Below are 21,898 nucleotides of genomic sequence, written 5' to 3'. Positions count from 1 at the left end.
ACGGACCCAGCCGCTCCGCGGCATGTGGGATCTTCCCGGACCGGGGCACGAACCCGCGTCCCCTGTATCGGCAGGCAGACTCTCAACCACTGCGCCACCAGGGAAGCCCTGAATGTGGTTTTTGTTCCACAGGCTGCAGGATTGTAGTTCTTTTTGCTTCTCACGGAGCAGCATGTTTTAAGGAATGGGTTTATGATTCTAATATGGCTTCTGTGACTCAGGAAATTGCTCATAGCAGGTATAGGATGAATTATTTAATAATGATTTGATGACAGATATTTAATTTGAAAAAAAAATAAGGTTAGATCTTACCTCATATCGTCCCCCAAAGTAAAGTACAGATAGACTAAAGAGCTAAATGTAAAATACAAAATTACAAAGTATTAGGAAAATATTCTAATAACCTTGGAGATTTAAAACCTTCTCCAACAAGGTACAAAATTTAAAGGAAATGAAGAAAATAACTGATAAATTATTAACAACAAAAATTTTTGCATGTAAAGCATACTTAAATAAAGTTAAGGTGAAAGTGATAGACAATGGGAGAGTATCTTCACTGTGTAACCATCAAAGAACTAACATCTACAGTATAATTAGAAAATAAAACTAATTCCTAAAAATCAAGGGGAAAAAGACAATTGGTCTGACAAAATAATAGAAGAAACTTATAAATGTGTCTTTCACAGAAGGAAAAATGCAAATAGCTGTAAATATAGGAAAAAGTGCTCAATCTTAGTAGTAACTATGTTAACTAAAAAGAAATATATTTTTTTCCTCACATAAAGTTGGCAACAGTTTAACATACTGACAACACTGAGTATTGTTGACAATATGAGAAAATGTGCTCTATGGTGCATGGCTATGTAGACTGCTGTGAAGTTTTGGGAGTTTAATTTGGCAAGTGCTCATTAAAATTAAAGATCCATCTATGCCTCAAGTCAGAAATTCTACTCCTGTACTTGTGTAAAGAGCTTTGCACAACAATATTTTCTGCAGTATTGTTTCTAACATCAAACATTGAAAAAGTCTTGAATGTCCATCATTATGGGAACTATTGATTGTGGATTCCTCCCCACCTTGGAACAGTGAAGAACCGAGGAGGTTGGGCGCGATATTTGGAGCAATACTGATAAAGTTCTCTTACCATTAGCATTGCTTAGAATTGTCCGTGCCTGGTGCAAGGTGATAATTAAAAAGACTGACTTTGATTGGATTTATTATTGTTTTAAAATTCATCAGGCAATGCACTCTTACTGCTTGTGCCCTGAACGGCTTGCTCCCACTCCCACACTCCCCGCTGAAGACCACCGTGATGCAATCTTTTGCAGGGACTGTGCAGAGAGTCTGTGTGCTGACTTCTCCATCACATACTGTTAAGAGAAAGAGGTGGAAGAATATGGGGAGTAGGATGCCGATTTTGCTAAAACACAGATACATTTACAGAACTATATTTCTAAATGTGCTATACATATATGATGCACAAATACAAATGTAGTCATCTGTGGAGAGATGGCAGGGATTTAGGATTGTGGTCAAAGAAGACTATATCTGTATGTTTTAATAATTTTTATATTCACTTATTTATATAACTTATAAGTATGCAAATAGTTTATATATATATACATATATATGTATATATATGTGTATATATATATATGTATATATATATATATATATATATATATATACATATACTTTTTTGGTGGGGGCGGTCGAGAACTGCCCTAGTAAACTAAATAGAAGGGAGGACGAGGAGAGCCAGGGTTTTGAAGTCCCCAGAAGTGCAACGCCATCGCCACCTAGTGGTGGAGAAAGGACACTGCCGAGGAGGCAGACAGCAGACGTCCTGGATCCTTTCTGCTGGCCCTTGCCTTCTCCCTGTTGACTCCTTGCAAGGATTAACAGCAGAAGACAACTTACAAGCCACCTCAGAATAAATAGGGAGCTTCAGGCACCTAGTTATGGTGGATAGGTGGCATTTTATACCTGCCAGTGAATCATGCAGACAACTCTCAAGAATATCCCTTGAGGCAAGTCACCCAGAGTCCCTGGAAAACAGTCTCCACTTGAGCTAGATGATAATGATTCACAGTTGAACAGAATTTTATATTTCTCATTTATGATCACAGTAATCTCACATGGCAGATTCCTAATGATCTTATTTTACAGAGGAGAAAATGAGAGCTTGGACCAAATTCCTAGGCAACATATTAGCAGGTCAGGCAGCGCTGATGCTAAATTCTGTGACCTGAGGACCTCTGAGTGCACGACTGTCTTTTGTTTTAATTTTTTTTTTCTTTTCACAACTGTCTTAATGGAAGCCCCAGGATCAGGGATCTGGCTGACAATTCATAGAAGGTCACTGTAGCAGAGGCTGGTGATGTCCCAGGCTGTATCCCCCAGACCTACATGAGTTGCCTGCAGCCACAGGGGACGATCTGTGGCTCACTGATAGTTTCCCACCTCAGACCCGGCTCTCTCTCTTCTTTTCCATCTGAGGGATTTCTCAGGCACCATCCATGCAAACCTGGCTGTGTATGGAGTTTATGCCCACCTTGGGTGGGAGCTCTCTCTACCAGTGGGAGATGGGAGACTAGGTAACTCTTCCCCGTCTTCTAGTAGGAGAATTCTGAGCTGTGATCCACATGACTTCTCAGCGGGTCCCTGGTGGGATGGAGCCCCAGTTGCCTATATTGTATTTTCATCAGCTTTTCTCATTTCCCCGTTTCACTGTTGGGTTTCCTGGGATCGCCTCTCTCATAAACCTACATCCAAATCCTTAATTCCAGACCTGTTTTTGGTGGAACCCAAACTAAGAATGCAAGGCACGGTAGCTGGGTACTATGGGAGATGCAATGACATTCAGAAAGTGGGTGTGATTTCTCCAGGAGCCTAAAAAGTCAAGTTGATAGTAATGCAAGTAGCAGTGATGATGTGCCTATAGAAAGCAGAGGCAACATAACTAGATCTTCCATAAGGGTCACAGTTTCAAATAGTGCAATCCATTGTTTTTAGGCATTTAAACTTTCCAGGCTACATGTGTCCTTTTGAGTTTAGAAAATACTGCTATGGGAAGGCCAGAGTCAGCATCACAAAGTTCAATATTCAGTTCATGGTGATCACAACCAGGAAGAGGTGAGGGCGAGGACACAGCACGATCACAAGCATAGAGCTGGGGATGAGCAGGGTTTATTCACAATGTAAAAGTAATCTGGTTGGGGGCCCATGAACTACCTGAAATTGTAAGCAAAGTTGTGTGTGTGTGTGTGTGTGTGTGTGTGTGTGTGTGTGTGTGTGTGTTTGTACGTACAGGTCCATTTTTCTAGGGAGAGATTCTATAGCTTTAATCAGATTCTCTAAGGTGGTTCATGAGGTAAACCTTGAGGGAGGCGGCACTGAGGATTCCGAGGAGGCTTGTGATGGGGACTAAAAGTCACAGAATGTTAGTAAACTGTGCCCTGAATTATCACACTGAAACAATACTGGCTGTGCCCTTGTGCTGTGTTCTAGGACAGCTCTTTATAAAGTTACCTTATTCACTCATCACAACCATTCTTTGAAGTGGGTTCTAATATTATCCCCATTTGACAAATGAGGAAACTGAGACCTAAAAAGATGCCTTGTCCAAGGTCACACAGCTGGATTTGAACTCGAGCAGGCTGACTCTAAACCCCATAGCCTTAACCCCACACCAGTGGCCATCAGACTTTAATGCACAGAAGAATCAGCAAGAGAGCTTGTTATAACAGAGATGCCTGGGCACCATCCCCAGAATTTCTGATTTAGCAGCTCTGGGGCAGGGCCTGAGGATCTGCATTTCCAACAAGTTCCCAGGTGCTGCTGCAGCTGCTGGTCTGGGGGCCACACTTTGCAAACCCACTTTGAACTCTAAGCTTTCATCTCCAGAGAGGAGGGCATGGAGCCTCCAGGAGTTGAGACTGAGCAGCAAAACCAAGATGAGAATCCGGTTCTATGGATTCTGAACCCGGGACTCTCCACACCACTCATGCTTGGAGGAGGGCACAGCCTAGTGAAAAATGTGTGTGTGCTTGCACGCACCCAGCTTTATTACCTGATGTGTGTCCAGCTCCGGGGGATGGCCGCTGGAGGAAGATAATTCCTTGCTTGGCTCCTCCGAGCCCACCCGGGCCCTTCTCCACCTCCTGGCCCTCCGATCTGTGGGGTGGGGGGCCTCCTCAGGCTCGCTGCTGTCGGAGGTCTCCCTGCTGGCTGCCTGGGGGTTGAAGTTCACATCTAGCTCTCCCTGTAGGTGCATCTTCTCGGCTGAGGGATTCCTGGGGGCCTTCCTCTGCAACCAGGACAGCCTGGCCCGGCGCCCAGCTTCCCGGGAAGAGCCTGCCGAGGAGGTTTCTGAGTCAGAGCACATGGCCTCGGGGTTGGGGGAGAGCCCGGAGTAGGCAGAGGCGCCTTGCTCTGAGCCCTGGGCTTGCATGGACTGAGGCTGGGGGTTCCTGGGCAGGATCTGGGGCTGTGGGCACAGCGTGCTCAAGGCCTCCTTCCAGTCAAAGTCCTCCTCGCTGTCAGAGCCCATCTCATCGTAGGCAGATGCCATGCTGGAGGCCGCCTCCAGGGCCTGAAACGTGCCACTCGTAGGTTTGGCCAGCAGGCGGGTTGGGGGCAGAGCCCCATCCTTCAGGGCCATCCAGTTCCCGTCAGGGCTCTGCAAAACTGGGGCCACATCTGCAGGCAGGAGGGAGAGAGAAATCAGAGAGGGGCTGTTACTGCCTTAGAACAAGGGGCCCCGCAAAGACCTCCCCTGTGCCCCTCTTCCTAGAGCACTTTCTGGTCTCCCCGCCCATACGTGGCCTCCTCCTTCCCTGAGTTGCTGTGACAGACTGTCTGGTTCATTCCATGATCCAACTTGGGTTCTGGCTGATCACGCACAGGGCTGGGCCCTCCTTCCCGATGACAAGGGCCCTGTAGCAGGGTCTGGGTCTCAGTCATCTCTTTGGCCTGCACTGTCCCAAAGCCAGCTTGTGCAGAGGAAAGAGCAGAGGCTGGGAAGTCAGAGGGCCAGGGCAGAGAGCACGCTTAGCCACTTAGCTGCTGTGTGAGTCTCCGAGCTTGGGTCTCTGGTTGGTGAAAAGGGCACTTTTCACCAACCAATACTTCTCTGGGCTGCTGAGAGGATGAAATGAGGTGAGGCTCATAAAGTGTGTTATACATACCTGCTCAGAGCAAAAGATGAATTCTTAACAGATCTTTCCCCCTTGCCTATAAATGAGGCCACTGTAGGGCAGGGCAAGGAACAAGAACTTTGAATTCAGGCAGAGCCAGGGCTGAGCCCCAGTCCTGGCCATTACTAGCAGGTGACCTTGGTCAGAGAGCATCTCTGAGCCTGTTTCCTGACCTGTCAGTGGGAACAGTGTGACTCTCCCGGCCTGTCAGAGGATTTTTATGAGACAACATATGTGAAGCATCCATCACAGTGCCTACTACAATGAGGGCCCCCAACTATTCTTATCCTCCATCTATTGAATTGAATTATACCATTATTATTTAACACCTGACTGGATCAGCACCTGTGTACTCCTTGTACATGTGTATAGAAGACAAATATGTTTATACCCTGCATCTATACCCTATAGTTCCTCTACAGTACTACAACACTGTTTCCACTGACTGTGTGAACATTCAAAAGAGAGGCTAACCAGGTTATTATTAGCTTTGACATGTTATGGGCTTTACCTGTGATAATAGTAGGTCTTCTGGGAAAAAGGGCTGTATTTTGTTGGCATCTTCCCCAGTGCCATGCCCCAAGATCGACAGTCAGGTACTGCAGAAGGCAGCAACTAAAGGGCCCATCCGGGTTTCTCCAGAAATCCTCAGGCTCTCTCTCAGTTGAAGCTAGTAATGGCCAGTGAGCAGCAATCTTGCTTTTCCTAAGGCTTTCTCTGGTTGCCAGAGCCTGTGCTGGCTGCCCTGAGGCAGGAGGGAATCACCACCTCCTGGGAGCAGCCCTGACCAATGACTGGGGAGCTAGGGGATAAGTACCCCAGCTCCCTTGCCCATTGGAACTCTTGGAGTTCCCGAGTGGGGCAAGCTCATCACCCAAGGTCGTACCCTGCTTCATAACAAGTCATTTGTTGCCTATTTTCCCTTCTCTGTATCATATCCCTACTCTCCTTCCTGTGGTTCCAGGTTCACCTCCAAATAAACTATAGTCCCTCAGATCTTTTTTTTTTTTTATGGCCTTTATTATGTTGAGGTAGGTTCCCTCTATGCCCACTTTCTGGAGAGTTTTTTTTATCATAAATGGGTGTTGAATTTTGCCAAAAGCTTTTTCTGCATCTATTGAGATGATCATATGGTTTTTATTCTTCTGTTAATATGGTGTATCACATTGATTGATTTGTGTATATTGAAGAATCTTTGCATCCCTGGGATAAATCCCGCTTGATCATTGTGTATGATCCTTTTAATGTGTTGTTGGATTCTGAATGCTAGTATTTTGTTGAGGACTTTTGCTTCTATATTCATCAGTGATATTGGTCTGTAATTTTCTTTTTTTGTAGTATCTTTGTCTGGTTTTGGTATCAGGGTGATGGTGGCCTCATAGAATGAGTTTAGGAGTTTTCCTCCTCTGCAATTTCTTGGAAGAGTTTGAGAAGAATGGATGTTAGCTCTTCTCTAAATGTTTGATAGAATTCACCTGTGAAGCCATCTGGTCCTGGACTTTTCTTTGTTGGAAGATTTTTAATCAGTTTCAATTTCATTTCTTGTGATTGGTCTGTTCATATTTTCTATTTCTTCCTGGTTCAGTCTTGGAAGGTTATACCTTTCTAAGAATTTGTCCATTTCTTCCAGGTTATCCATTTTATTGGCATAGAGTTGCTTGTAGTAGTCTCTTAGGATGCTTTGTATTTCTGTGGTGTCTGTTGTAACTTCTCCTTTTTCATATCTAATTTTATTGATTTGAGTCCTCTCCCTCTTTTTCTTGATGAGTCTGGCTAAAGGTTTATCAATTTTGTTTATCTTCTCAAAGAACCAGCTTTTAGTTTTATTGATCTTTGCTATTGTTTTCTTGATTTCGATTTCATTTATTTCTGCTCTGATCTTTATGATTTCTTTCCTTCTACTAACTTTGGGTTTTGTTTCTTCTTCTTTCTCTAGTTCCTTTTGGTGTAAGGTTAGATTGTTTATTTGAGATTTTTCTTGTTTCTTGAATAGGCTTGTATTGCTATAAACTTTCCTCTTAGAACTGCTTTTGCTGCATCCCATTGGTTTTGGATCGTCATGTTTTCATTGTAATTTGTCTCCAGGTGTTTTTTGAGATCCTCTTTGATTTCTTCAGTTATCTCTTGTTATTTAATAACATATTGTTTAGCCTCCATGTGTTTGTGTTTTTTACATTTTTTCCCTGTAATTGATTTCTAATCTCACAGCGTTGTGGTCAGAAAACATGCTTGATATGATTTCAGTTTTTCTTAAATTTACTGAGGCTTGATTTGTGACCCAAGATGTGATCTATCCTAGAGAATGTTCCGTGTGCACTTGAGAAGAAAGTGTAATCTGCTGTTTTTTGATGGAATGTCCTATAAATATCAATTAAATCTATCTGGTCTGTTGTTTCATTTAAAGCTTGTGTTTCCTTATTAATTTTCTGTGTGGATGATCTGTCCATTGCTGTAAGTGAGGTGTTAAAGTCCCCCACTATTATTGTGTTACTGTCAATTTCTTCTTTTACACCTGTTAGCATTTGCCTATGTATTGAGGTGCTCCTATGTTGGGTGCATATATATTTATAATTGTTATATCTTCTTCTTGGATTGATCCCTTGATCATTATGTAGTGTCCTTCCTTGTCTCATGTAACATTCTTTATTTTGAAGTCTGTTTTATCTGATATGAGTATTGCTACTCCAGCTTTCTTTTGATTTCCATTTGCATGGAATATCTTTTTCCATCCCCTCACTTTCAGTCTGAATGTGTCCCTAGGTCTGAAATGGGTCTCTTGTAGACAGCATATATATGGGTCTTGTCTTTGTATCCATTCAGTGAGCCTGTGTCTTTTGGTTGGAGCACTTAATCCATTCACATTTAAGGTAATTATTGATAGTATGCTCCTATTACCATTTTCTAAATTGTTGTGGATTTGTTTTTGTAGGTCCTTTTCTTCTCTTGTGTTTCCCACTTAGAGAAGTTCCTTTAGCATTTGTTGTAGAGCTGGTTTGGTGGTGCTGAATTCTCTTATCTTTTGCTTGCCTGTAACGGTTTTGATTTCTCCGTCGAATCTGAATGAGATCCTTGCCATGTAAAGTAATCTTGGTTGTAGGTTCTTCCCTTTCATCACTTTAAGTATATCATGCCACTCCCTTCTGGCTTGTAGAGTTACTGCTGAGAAATCAGCTGTTAACCTTATGGGAGTTCCCTTGAATGTTATTTGTCATTTTTCCCTTGTCGCTTTCAATAATTTTTCTGTGTCTTTAATTTTTGTTAATTTGACTACTATGTATCTCGGCGTGTTTCTCCTTGAGTTTATCCTCTATGGGACTCTCTGCGCTTCCTGGACTTGGGTGGCTATTTCCTTTCCCATGTTAGGGAGGTTTTCGACTATAATCTCTTCAAGTATTTTCTCAGGTCCTTTCTCTCTCTCTTCTCCTTCTGGGACCCCTATAATGTTAATGTTGTTGCATTTCATGTTGTCCCAGAGGTCTCTTAGGCTGCCTTCATTTCTTTTCATTCTTTTTTTTTTTTTTCTGTCCCACAGCAGTGAATTCCACCATTCTGTCTTCCAGGTCACCTATCCGTTCTTCTGACTCAGTTATTCTGCTATTGATTCCTTCTAGTGTAGTTTTCATTTCAGTTATTGTATTGTTCATCTGGTTTTTTGTTCTTTAATTCTTCTAGGTCTTTGTTAAACATTTCTTGCGTCTTGTCGATCTGTGCCTCCATTCTTTTTCCAAGGTCCTGGATCATCTTCACTATCATTATTCTGTATTCTTTCTCTGGAAGGTTGCCTATCTCCACTTCATTTAGTTGTTTTTCTGGGGCTTTATCTTGTTCCTTCATCTGGTACATAGCCCTCTGCCTTTTCATCTTGTCTCTCTTTCTGTGAATGTGGTTTTTGTTCCACAGGCTGCAGGATTGTAGTTCTTCTTGCTTCTGCTGTCTCTCGGATCTTCGTATTAGGGTCCATTTCTGGGGTAAGCCAAACAGACACCCACATGATGCAAATGTGCAGACTTGCTCCATCAGTGGAGCATTCACTCTCAGGGGAAAGGTGTATCCTTGGGGCCTTACAATTAGTCACTAAGTCTGCCCTCAGGACCATCTTTGGGGCTCTGAATCTTATGCTTCTTCTCAGTGGCACACTCTTGGCCTTCTCTCCTTGAGGAGCTGGCTACTCTGTTCTCTGAGCTTTGCCAAAAAGCTTTCTTTTTTTTTTTTTAACACTTAAACTACATCTTATTTTTGTGGTTGTCTATCCCGCCCCCCATCCCCCACCCCTGATCATGAGCTCCTTGAGGGCAGGGCCATCTCTTCTTCACTGCTGGACCCCCAGCCCCTGGCCAGTTCTGCAACCCATCCTGGGCTGGTAAAGACCACTCTCTTGTGAACACAGGCACCTACAGGCTGCAGGGGAAGATGGGGCACTTGATGTGTGGCTCTACATGAGTCCAGCTGTTTGCAGCCTCTCCTGGGGCCATGGGAGGAAGCCAAAGAGAGAAGGCCCTAGTGATGCCACTCTGTGCCTGCCTCCAGGGTTGGCTGTGTTGTAGATGTGGTCCTGGGCCCTCCTCCAACACCCACTACATGGTGGGCTGGGGTCTGCCCATCACCAGCTCCTCTCTTCTTCTGCCTTTTGTAATTCCAGATTGCATGTTGCTCTGGGAAAGCTAGAAGTTGGCCAGTTTTTATCTCAGCAAAAGCAGGGATGGCTCCATAAATGCCCAACTCTGTGAAAACCTTGGTTGTCAAGCTGCATTGTGGGAAATTCTCAGTGCTCTGCCTGGGCTCCAGTACCATATTCCCTTCATGCACTGGAACACCCTCTGGGACCCTGCTCTCCTCCATCCTCTCCTTTCTCCAAATTCTCACTCTTTCATGATTGTGCAGACAACTCACAGTTAGAAACTCAAGACCAGGAACTGTCCCCTGATCTTTATTTCCCAGCAATGAGCACATGCTGTGTATATGGCAGATGCGCAGTCAAGGTCTACGAAGTGAAAATGTGTTTGGGGGGGGATATGCATTACTTGCTGTAAGCACTGTCAAGACTGAAGACTGAAGGTGGGTTTACTCAGCCCACAGTGTCCCCTACAGCTGACCTCAACCATGGACCAACAGGCTCCAGAGCCAACCCTTCCCCTGAGGCATAAACAGAACTGCTGAAAATAAACAGAACTGCCCAGTTGAGGTTATCCTTCTAAGATGACCTCTGCCTCTGGCCCTCCTCTGTTCTACATTTGTGCTCTGCTGAGACTGAGAAGTGCCCCCCAGGGAATAACCTGCTTCCTGCTAAACAGATCAGACATCTTTCAAGACTTCTGGGGTTGGCCTGGACATTTTAGCATGTCAAGGACCGAGCAGTCCTCAGAAAAACCAGCAGTTTTCCATACAAGTGCCTTATATTTTTTATTTTAAATCATCATCCTGAGAGATGCATGGATTTTTGAGCCGAGTATGAAATCATTTTTCTATGTGTGATGTTGTTGAACTAAGTTTTTTGTTTCTGTGCAACTGATAAATTACACATGGGTGCCTTAGTTTAGAGAAATTTATGCACAAAATCATGTTTTGAAAACCAAGATCCTTTGCAAATTTTTTTGGAATGCTCATAATTCAGCAGGAACGGTTTTGTGAAATGGAGTGTCTTTTAGAAGTGCTTATAATACCCCTAAATTTGTTAGTTTCTAAGTCTGAAGTTTGAAATGCTCTTTCTTTGTTGTTATTTGTTTACTTTTATGGTGTGGAGACACTTATTACCATGAGTAGCTGAAAAGCCCTGCAAATGTTTGAGGACCACATTAGCTGTGGTTATCTTGGATACTGAAATGAATGCCTGCTAGGTTGGATTGGTGTTCCTGGCCTACATATAATAAGACACCTTCTCCTAGTCCACATAGAACACATAGCTGAAGGGGGCCTGTGTAGCCAAGTGATCTGAACACACTTGCCCACTGTCTCACGAGTCTCAGAAGGAAAACTGCCCATGTGGGAAACATGTCCACGTTATATATTGTGTGCTGTGTGAGAGACCTCATGACCTGGTGGTCCAGCTGTCCCAAATGGGCACACCCCCACTCAGACTGATGGTAGGAAGGGCTGAGCAACCACATGACAGCCGAGAAGCCTCCCAACAGCATTTTTGAAACCCACAGACCAAGCACATGCTGCTTAGAACAGTTACTTGTCTCATCCAGCCTGTCCACGCTCTTCCAGCTGGGCAATGCCTCCTCCTCCCTTGGCTGCTGGTCCCTCGGCTGCCTCGATGCAACCTCCAGTGAAGAGGTCCTCAGGGCATCTTCTCTGCTGAGTGAGAATGCAGACTGTGAGCGCTGTGGAAAGAAAAGAGGGGAAGGGGTGACCTTGTAAGGCACAGTCCCCAGGAGGAGTGCCTTCAGATCTGCGGGCGTCCCACTGCATGGAGAAGACACAGCTGATGGTAATGGCTTTTCTCGTGTTGAGGTTTAGAAGTTGCAGATCAGCGCATCATTGCCATATAATGGCACAAATGGTTCCTGTTTATTCCATTGCAAGCACGCAGGCCTGCCAGAAAGCATCAGAGATGTGGTGTAATCCGACAGAGCAGGTTCTCACATGGCTCCTGTTTCCCCAGCCATTCTCTCGGCCAAGATTTCTTAGGGCCGACTGTGGGTGATGAAAATGAGAGCATCTTCTCTTCAGAGACCTCCAAACCTAAGCATTTCAGCAGTGTAAGCAGAAAGTTATAGCACAATCTAAGTGCAGCAATAGACAAGTGAACCAAGGATGATCAGTCCACAAGCCCAGAGCCTTTGCAACATATTCCCATTTAGTTAGAAGAAGGAAAATAAACTCTAACCTAAGGGCAAGTGGTAGAAAAGGTGTTTCAAATGACTGACAAGAAACATGTTTGAGTTGTATCATTTCTGTATGTTACAAATGTTATACTGAGAATCTGAAGCTCAAATGTTCTGTATAGGGAATTTCATCAAACAGAAAGAGACCAATTTTTTCCATTGTCATTTAATGAAAGAATTCCCTTCTATTGGTGATTTACTTTGATCTTTTTATATGGATGAAACAGGAATGAAAGCATCTCTGAGATAGGAAGCGAGGTACCCATCTCTGACTCAGGCCCCAGGCAGTTTGGCGCCACCAGCTGGCCAACCTCAACAACAACAGCCCTGCTGCCTTCTCTCCCAGGAGGAACTGGCTGGCTCATCTTGGTCACTTTCTTCCTCTCCCGCCACAGGTCCTGAGAGTAGGAGACAAGAGGGGAGCATGTTTGGAGAGCTGTGGGCAGGGCTCTCGGGGGGCTGAGGCTGGACTCAGGACTCAGCTGTATCTGGGCTCCAAGACCACCTCTGCTACAACACCTTGGCTGAGTGACTCAATTTGTTGAGAAGCAGAAACCTAATCTTGCTCTGCACACAGTAATTGCATAATAAGTGTGAGCTTTAAAAAGGTGTTTGAGAATAACAAAGGAGGATAGCAAACACCGGATCCAGGATATATAGGTGAGAAAATCGAGCATCATGACCAGGGTTTTGGGAGAGGACAATGCACTCTGTAGCCTTGCCCCGAAGGATGGTTAACCAGTCTGAGAAAAGACTCAGAGAGGGCTGAGAATCGAGCCCCAGCATCACCATCATCGCAGGCTAGGCCAGGGCCCAACAGGCCGCAGACATAGGGCATCTGGCGCACTTTGTTGGAGAGCGTGGTACAGCCAGTTCTGGTCCAGAAAGAGTCATAGGAAATTTCCCCTCACAAGACCTTGAGGCCGATCCAGGAGGAAGATGGGTTTGCATAACAAATACGGAACGCTTTAAGCTATGTACCAAGGGTCACAAACTGCTTCCCACCCCTTTGATTACAGAAGAGAGTATGACGGGTCTCCAGACCTGCCGTTCGATGCAGCGGTCACAGGTTAATGCAGCCCAGGAGTGGAGGAGCTGTCCCGCTCTTATCGATAGATGAGTTTCAGTGTGCATTCAGTTCAAACAGGCCACGGGGTTTGGAAAACCCACTTCCTCAAGCTGGGCTGAGGGTCTTGGCTGCTTCTATGACACTGTATTGCAACATCTGTGTTTTTGCCTGGTGCAAGCAACTGAGGGAAGTTAATGGACTGCTAATGGTGACATCCTCAGCCCCTGGCACAGTAACTGGTACGGAACTGGAAATCAATGAATGTTTACTGTGGAGTGAATGTGCTTTGGGGCAGGCTACAGGATAGGTTTTCAGAAGTGCCTGATGATGATAATGATGATGATCTTACTAACTTCTTGGATGACACTGGGGATCAAGAGAAACAAAGAAGAAGCCCACAGTCATCCTCACTTATGTCATGGAGGGCGAGGTCTTACCTGGAGGCGAGAAAAGCTAACACACATGTCAAGTGGCTCTCAGTTGCGTACCAGTTCCATCATTCCGAGAGCACAGCAAGCACTGACCCTGTCTCTAGCACCCTGAACAGCTCTGATACTTCACAACAACCAAGGTTTTCTTGGGGTTGGGTATTCAGGGAGCTATCTATAATTTTGTGAAATCCTTGACAGATGATGAGCAGCTATCACAGAGGCAGAGATTAAGGGTGACAGTCTGTTGGCAAGTGAAGTTATTAAAAATGAAGAAAAAAATCCTTCCATGGCAAACCCCCATATATTCAGGGGAACATACCCTTGACATGCCTCCCACCTTGGACTGGCAAGAAGAACCCCCTTCTGTGTGATCGCACGGCTCTTCCTCTCTCTCCTACAGTCCTATTCCAACATATGGACTCCTCCACAGACTGTGAGCTCCTTGAAGACAGGGATGGTCTTTTGGGATGGTCCCATGTTTGTGACTGAATTTGTAGGCTGTAAGACACAGGTGTGGCCCTAAGGAGCTGATGGCCTATTGCCAGGTGCAGTATTACTGCAGCCTCACCTGAGCTGTTTTCTATACCCTGGTCTTTATTTTTCTATCTTCAAACTTCTCACTGTAAATCACTGAATACATGTTTGAAAGAGAGGAAATGATAGTATTTCATTTTGCAGTGGCTCAAACAATATTTTATTTCTGTATGTGTGTGTCTGTAGGAGTTGGCTGGGCTCCATTTCTATAGGACAAAAATGCTCCCTCACCTACAAAAGCCAAGATCAAGAAATGAAAAGTTCTTCTGTGGTCCCAACAGGGAAGATGGGATCTATGTTTTTCGCGAGTTGAGGATGCCAGGCTTTTGTAATCTATTTCAGGCAAGCCATTGTTTCACACTAGGAAAAACAGCTATACCCTGACAATCACAAAGATCCCCAAAGAGCTGACTCCAGCGCATCTCAGGACACTGCTGGCCTGCTGTCTCCAGCCAGGGTGGAAAAGCCCCAGACCCTAGATCCAGTTTTGCCACAAACTCATTGCAGTAAACGTATTGCCCGGAAGATGGCGCAACCACGACACTTTTACTTGCCAGTTGGTTCAACCTCTGTGGCGCTCGGGAAGTCATGGGATTACTTGATTAATTTATTTGCCTTGTTTCCCTGGCTGGGCCCTCTGTGCCCACCCTTTCGTTCCCACCCACAGCTTTTGTTTTTCTTCCTCTTAACCACCCTAGGGTCCATGGAAGAAACAGGGCTGGTGATGTCAGGTCGGGCGGGCCTGAGTTACAGTGTCTGCATGTCCATGCTGGGGGGCTGGGCATGGAGGGTGGAGTCCATGGGTTCAGGAATGTTAGCATGCCAGCAAAGCCTTGCAAAGATGGACTGAGAAGTTCAAACAGGCCCCGCCTCTTCACTCTTTGGGCATGAATGGGTAGTGTGTTGGGTAGAGGGTCCATGCCAGCTCCTCTTGCTATGTGGGATCTTGGGAGGATCTGTTCTAAGCTTCAGTTTCCCCACAGAAAGGAACCAGTGCCATGTCTAGCATACAGAATGCACTCAGTAAATATCAGTCAAAATGATAGCATTTATTAAGCTCTGCCACTGAGCCAGGGCAAGACCTCCATCCCCTCACTCAGTCCAATTGGGTGCACATGAGTGAGTTGTGGCAGCCTGAATTAACTTGCCCAAGCACAAGGTTGGTGCAGGGCGGAGGCAGGGCTTGACCTTGGGTCTGTCTGGCTCCGAGGTGATGCTCTTCCATGCCCTCTTGCTGCTGTGCCTGACACCCTTTGCTGAAAGCCCGGGGACAAGGCACTCCTGGCTAACATGCTCCAACCCAGCAGGACCTGCCATCCAAACCAGCTGGTTCTGAAGCTTTAGGCAAAACTTGCAGTGTGATCATCAGTTACCTTTGTTAAATCTTCCTCTGCAGCCGCTGGTCCCCGTGTGGGCAGCAGCATCCTGTTCTCCCTATATTTCTTGGAATGGTGTATTGTTGCTATGACTGCAATGATTATCATCATCGCCACCAGGGCAGGCTCCCTGGGGCACCGATCATGGCTTCAAAATAAGTCTTTGCTCTCAAGGAGCCTACATCATAAGACAGGGAGAGAATGTTTTTAATATCAGGGGTTTATGGGTAAAGGGATCGATAACAGTGTTCATATGAATAACAACTGAGACATAGCTTTGCTTTGTATTTTTAGGGTCGGGCATAGTCATTAAATTCAATCCAATAATTATAACAATAATGAAAAACACTTTAGGTCTGTACTATAGTCATTTAAAGGAGTGAGCAAATGTGAGGGAGGAAAATGACAAAAGCACAAAGGGAAGAGGCTGAGGAAAATAGGGAAGGATAGAGAAGAGACAGAGTCAGACAGAGATGCACCTTAGTCCCCAGGCATAGTGAATGCCCAGCCTCTGCTGTCATCATTATTATCAGTAGGATCACCGTATTAATACAGAGACGACTTTTTATATACATACGCCCAAAGAGATAGGCGCTACATGAATTATAACCCCTGCACTGGTGCCTTCCAGGATATTGCATCTTAAGGCTTTGAAAGCTAGATTGCACTGACCCCCCTAATAGCAGAGAACCACACAATAAAGGAGGAAATTAAAAAGAGGACAATCACACTGAACTTTCTTTCAAGAGAATAGATGAGAAATCCTGTCAGCATGGGGATGGATTAAGTTTGGGTTTTGCAGTTAAGCCCAAGGAGGGAGGCCTGCAGCGTTATGGGATTCTGCATAGTTACCCCTGGAGCCAGGGTGTCCTTGGAGAACTGAGGATAAAGGAGGAAGCACTGCCAGGAGACCACTGGTTTAGGGCCATCCAGGGTCTGTAGGTCAGGGTGCCCTCCTGAAGATATCACGAAGAGTCCATCCTTAAGCCTGCAGCTTGCCGGCATCCCCCGCCAGCTTTGGGTCAATGTACTGATGCCCAGCTCCACCCCAGACCCTGTGAGTCAGCGCCCCTGGAGTGGGGCTCAGGCAGATGAGGAAGATGAGCGTCTGGGGCGAGAACAGCTCGTGGAAAGGTGGGAGAGCCACCTTCCTCGAAGTCCCCAAGAACTGAGGCTTGGCCTGCTGGTTCACGTCCAGGCTCTGGCCAGCCTCCGGAAGCATTTCTGCTTTTATGCCCTCTGCTTCTTGCTCTGTCTTTATCTAGCTCCCTAGACCAGAGCTGTGTAAGAAAACTTTTCATGGAGGCTGGAGATGTTCTGTATCTGCACTGCCCAATAAAGTAGCCACCAGTCCCAGGGGCTGTTGAGGACTTGAAATGTGGCCAGTGTGACTGAAGAACTGGATTTTAAATTTAACTTTAATTAAATTGTCACTTGTGTCTGTGGTCACCATATTGGACAGTGCAGACCTAGAATCTCTGGGATGAAAGGGACCTTAGGGATCAAGTCCACTGATGTCACATTTTAGAGGAGGAAGCTAAATCAAAAGCTTTGGAACAGGAAAAAGGTATTCAACTCCTGACCCCACTGATCACTAGCTGTGGGAGCTTAGGCAAGTTATGCTAAAACTATAGTTTCTTTACCTATAAAAATGGGCCCAATAATACCTGTCCCCACCTTTTGGTGGAGAGTAAAAGAAATAACATGTGATGGGGTGCTTTTCCCATGGCTTCCTTTCCAGTTTTTTTTTTTAATTGAAGTGTAGTTGACTTACAATGTTGTATTAGTTTCAGTTGTACAGCAAAGTGAGTCACTTACATATATGTAGTTTTTCAGATTGTTTCCATTATAGGTTATTATAAGATATTGAATACAGTTCCCTGTGCTTCACTTAGTATGATAATCTCTAGGTCCATCCACATTGCTGCAGATGGCATTATTTCATTCTTTTTTATTCTGCCTTTCCAGTTTTAAATTGCACCTGTGTGTTGCCCTGTCCCTTGCCCTGTGCTATGACTGTGGGCACCTGCAGCTGATAGAACACCAGCCCTGCTGGCCAATCCTGCTCTTTCTTGCTGAATCTCCACACCGAGGGCCCAGCCTCTATCCCATTCTCCACACATCCTTGCCGGGGCTGCTGAAACACATACCAAAGTATTTTACGGGCTTGGTGACTCTACCGCAGCCGTGGCAGGCCCAGACCCTTGGGGCACAGGAAGGACACTGTGCTTTGTGGTTGGGGATGACAAACAAAAAGGTCTACTCACACCCGGACTTCCTGCCCACGTCCAGATGTGACCTCAGAAGGCAGTGGCAATTCTCTCGTTGTCATTTCTCAGTTTCAGTAAAGCAAGTGCTCAAGTTGTAAGAACACACCTGGCCTTCAGAAAGCCATTTTTTCCATGGGACTCAGTACAACTCTTTTCAGGATTAATTTTAAAAAGCTTATTGACATCGTTATTTTTCCTAGATTGGTTTCTGTGTAAAAACCCACCTCCATGTGTGTAAGAGCACAGGCCTCCTGGCCCCCCCACTCAGCGCTCTCTGCATCTCTCCCTCCCCTTCAGGAACCTCAGGCTGTCTGGTGGGCACATGTGCCAACTATAGATGTTAAGCGTGGTGTCCCCATTTCTGTGGGGATAACGGCTCTGACCTGCACACGGTCAGGGCACCTGTAGGGGGTGGGCAGGCATGGCGTGGGGACTCACCCAGAAGGCGGTGGAAGCGTGGTGGCCTCCCGGGGAGGCTGTGGTCCCCTCGTCAGCTGCCTTCGCACTGCAGCTCTGCGGCTGTGGCCACTCCGGCTCCTCTTCCACGCGCTGCTCACTTTTGCTCTTCTGTTTTCTTATGATCTGGGGAGGAGGTGGGTGACAAAGGGGACACCTTATTGGAGAGGGCTCCAGTGCTATGTGGGGTAATTGGGACCATCTCTGGGAAATTTTTAGCCATGTAAGAGCTTAGTTTCAGGGTCTTCCCTGGCAATCCAGTGGTTAAGACTTTGCCTTCTGGTGCAAAGGGGTGCAGGTTCAATCCCTGGTTGGGGAGCTAAGATCCCACGTGCCTCGTGGCCAAAAATCCAAAACATAAAACAGAAGCAATATTGTAACAAATTCAAAAAAGACTTTTAATAAAATGGTCCACATCAAAAAAAAAATCTTAAAAAAAAAAAAGAGTTTCATTTCAACAGAATACCATCTGATTTCAGGTCTGTCTTATGATAAAACAGCACAACTAAAGCCTTGAACATTCTACATCACTTTACAGTTTACAAGTAGTCCTTTTACAATGCTGACAACTTCTGTTTATTAAGTGCCTACTATGTGCCAGTCTCTGCTTGGCACCATATATGCTTTACCTCATTTAAGTCTCAAAATAATTCTAAGAGCTACATACTATAACTCTCCCCATTTTACAGATGATGAATGAGGCTCAGAGGTTATCAGTTAAGGACACACAGCTCATAAATAGTGGAAGTGGATCGCAAACTCAGAGTCTCTGGCCTTACATCCTGACTTTAGGAAGTGTCTGAAAGCCCTAAGGAGGGGGCAGATACCAAGCATCACGAGGGAAGGCTTCAGCTTGTTTGCACCACTTGCTAGGTTGGGCATGGCCACTTGGATTTAATGAGTCCATTTGTACGAAGGTCTGTGGGCTGGGTTCCTGGCTCCTCACCCACCAGCTCAATCCCTAAAGGCAATCACGTTCACACCGCTTAGTTTTTGCCGTGCAAATCGACCCCTCTGCATTAGCCCAGAGTACAATGGAGGAAGTGAGAAGAACAGAAGAAATGGTGCCCAAGACAACAAAGGCGCCTACGGCGGCTCTTCTGCTCGCCAAAGGCCCTGGTCCAGGCCAGGCTGGTATATTGCAGCCATCTGGATGCTAGGGCCCACCTACCTTCTGCAGGATGGTTGTGGCCAGTTCCTCAGTCAGCTCCTCCCTGTGGTCCCGCAGGTAACTGGCCTCATTCTGCTTGTCCTGCAGAGGGAGGAAGAGAATGTCATGAGCTGTGGGTGTGTTTGGGAGACTTGGCAATCGCTTTCTCAGGAGTCCTGACCACAAATGCAGGGGGAGGATAGGCTCTAGTCAAGGAAGGCTATCATGACGATGGTTTCCCCACAAACTGCACTTTCTCTTGGCAGCCAGGACTCCACCCACACCTCCTCCCAGACAGACGTTGTGAACGGGGGGGTGGTGTGTGTGGGGCGCATACCAGGCTGTCCCCATAGGCTTCTGCTTTGGAGATAGCTTCTTCAATGGCCTCTTCAGCCACCCGTAGGGCGACAGCCAACGTGTCCATCATGCTATGTCCTAGACAGGAAACAGAACATAGACCGCTTTCTGAAAGGCAAGGACAAGCTCCAAAATGTACAAAGTGGCTTAAAGACGACTGGACAAAAGGACTTAATATAAGGAAATAACGGTTCTTCATCTACTTTCTCAGATAAAGATTATGTTTTACTTTGTGCACGTAATGTATCATTATAATGATAGGGAGGAAAATTTTGAAATCTTCTGAGGGCTGTGCTCATGGTTTAATGCAAACACAAAATCCATGGAAGAATTTTTTAGACTGTAAACCCATACTATCGATAACATTGGCCGATCTTGCCAAGCTCAACCACGTGCTGGGCTGCAGACTGAGTGTCTCATACATGATCACAGTGGGTCCTTCCAACAGCTCATTGAGTAGACACCGTTTTATAGATGAGAGAACTGAAGCACAGAGCGGTCAAATAACTCACCCAACGTTGCACAGTGAGACAGAGAGCTGAGGTTTGAATTCAGGGCTCTCTGTCTCCAAATCCCGTGATTTTAACCACAAAAGTGAGATAAACACAAGCCAACATGATTTTTAAAAATAATGCTATCATGTACTTAGTGAACATATTTTTTGCATATGGTGACAAACGGAAGTTTTCCCAAGTCAAAGGACTTCTGCAGGTGACAAAATTCTTTTTGAAGTCAAATACTTGGAAGAGTTTTGCTTCCTGGAGGTACTAGATTTTTTGCTTCTTACTTGAAAGTGAGAATTTCTATCATTCCTCTCAGTTCATCCCAGAAGCCCGACTCACGTCAGGCACAAGAACAGAGGTCTGCAGGGGCTGCTTGCCTATGTCTCCTTTTCCCCTAGTTCAACCTGCTGTTTCCATTTATAATCTCCTAGTCACGCATTATTTAACACATGCATATCTCCTGAAAGCTGCCTCAGATTCTTTGTAGGATGAGACAAGGTGTAAATATATCAATTCATTAATTAGTCAATCCCTTAATTAAAATACTTAATTCAAGCTTCTTAGGCTCCTGGAGACACACATGTGGACAGAAAGTGGCATTTAGCAAACATAACAAAATCTCCCAAACCAACCCAATTAAAATCAAAACCATCTAGCCAGGCAGCTGACGAGGACATCACAGGCTGGCTGTGACAGTCCTGACAGAGACACACGGGGCAACCCAGCTCAGGGCTTGGCACCCCTCAGGTGGCTGAGTGAACACATAATTTCCCCAGTGTTTCTATAAGAAGAGTCTATAAAACTTAAGTTGTGACCACACTCAGTGCTCCCTGGAGACAGACACTGTATCTCCCATCTCTCTTCTTCAAGATACCAATCAATGTATTCTTCATAGAAGTGGTGCCCCACAAATTCTTGTTGATTCAAAGTGCACCAAGACCTCCCCAGCACTAGGGTCTCTGAGGGTCCCAGTGATGCCTCGACAGACGCGAGCTGAGCCCATGCTCTCGTGTGCTTTCTGAGCTATTGGGTGATCAGGTGCATAGCTAACTGCTAAGAGGCGTGCTGGAGATCCTATGATGGGGATAGTCACCAGCTTCCACAGAGCCCTGGAGAGGAAGAGGCTAGAGCCATCAAAAAGGCTGGAGGCCACGTCTGTGATTTTGGCATGAGGTGGAGTGGAGCGCTAAGATGTTTGGGCTGAAAGTGAAGGCTTGAGAGGGTGTTTCAGAGATAAAAACTGGTGGGGTGTGGAGGGAGGATAAGAAGGCAGAGGCAGAGTGACCGAAGTTCAGAAGACCAGTCAGGTGGGGGGGACTGTTAGTTTTATGTGTCAACTTGGTGAAGCTATAGCACCCAGCTGTTTAATCAAACACTAGCCCAGGTGTTGCTATGAAGGTGTTTTGTAGGTGTGGTCCACATTATGGTTACAATAGTTGACTTTTAAGTAAAGGAGATTACCCTTGAAAATGTGAGTAGGTCTCATCCAATCAGTTGAAAGGCCTTAAGAGCAAAAACACAGGTTTCCCAGAGAAGAAATTCTGCCTCAAGACTTAAGCATCAACTCCTACTAGAGTTTCTAGTCAGCTGACCTATTCTATGGGCTTGCCAGGCCCTGCAGTTGTGTGAGCCGAGTCCTTGAAACGAACCTCTTTGTGTGTGTGTGTGTGTGTGTGTGTGTGTGTGTGTGTGTGTTATGTGTACATAGCCTATTGGTTCTGTTACTC

General features: G+C 45.5%; 1 protein-coding gene across 6 annotated transcripts in view; it reads right to left on the bottom strand.

Moving 5' to 3' along the window:
- The window catches only part of MYRIP (myosin VIIA and Rab interacting protein), a 213,889-nt gene that overhangs the window by 50,666 nt on the left and 141,325 nt on the right, over nucleotides 1–21,898 (bottom strand). For all 6 annotated transcript variants that reach the window (XR_010842607.1, XM_067044556.1, XM_059075853.2 and 3 more), the window contains 5 exons: nucleotides 19,649–19,746; nucleotides 19,333–19,413; nucleotides 18,144–18,287; nucleotides 11,374–11,521; nucleotides 4,073–4,701 (listed from right to left, as the gene is read on the bottom strand). Coding sequence is in view for 5 of the 6 variants with exons in the window: in XM_067044556.1 (XP_066900657.1) it covers nucleotides 4,073–4,701; nucleotides 11,374–11,521; nucleotides 18,144–18,287; nucleotides 19,333–19,413; nucleotides 19,649–19,746 (1,100 nt within the window). In the remaining variant the exon portion in view is untranslated. The remainder of the gene's footprint in view (nucleotides 1–4,072; nucleotides 4,702–11,373; nucleotides 11,522–18,143; nucleotides 18,288–19,332; nucleotides 19,414–19,648; nucleotides 19,747–21,898) is intronic.

This window comes from Kogia breviceps, chromosome 10, assembly GCF_026419965.1.
Source record: "Kogia breviceps isolate mKogBre1 chromosome 10, mKogBre1 haplotype 1, whole genome shotgun sequence".
In the NCBI taxonomy this organism is placed as follows: Eukaryota; Metazoa; Chordata; class Mammalia; order Artiodactyla; family Physeteridae; genus Kogia; species Kogia breviceps.
The sequence above is the reverse complement of the archived record's forward strand: the minus strand, read 5'-3'. Positions and strand labels throughout refer to the sequence as shown.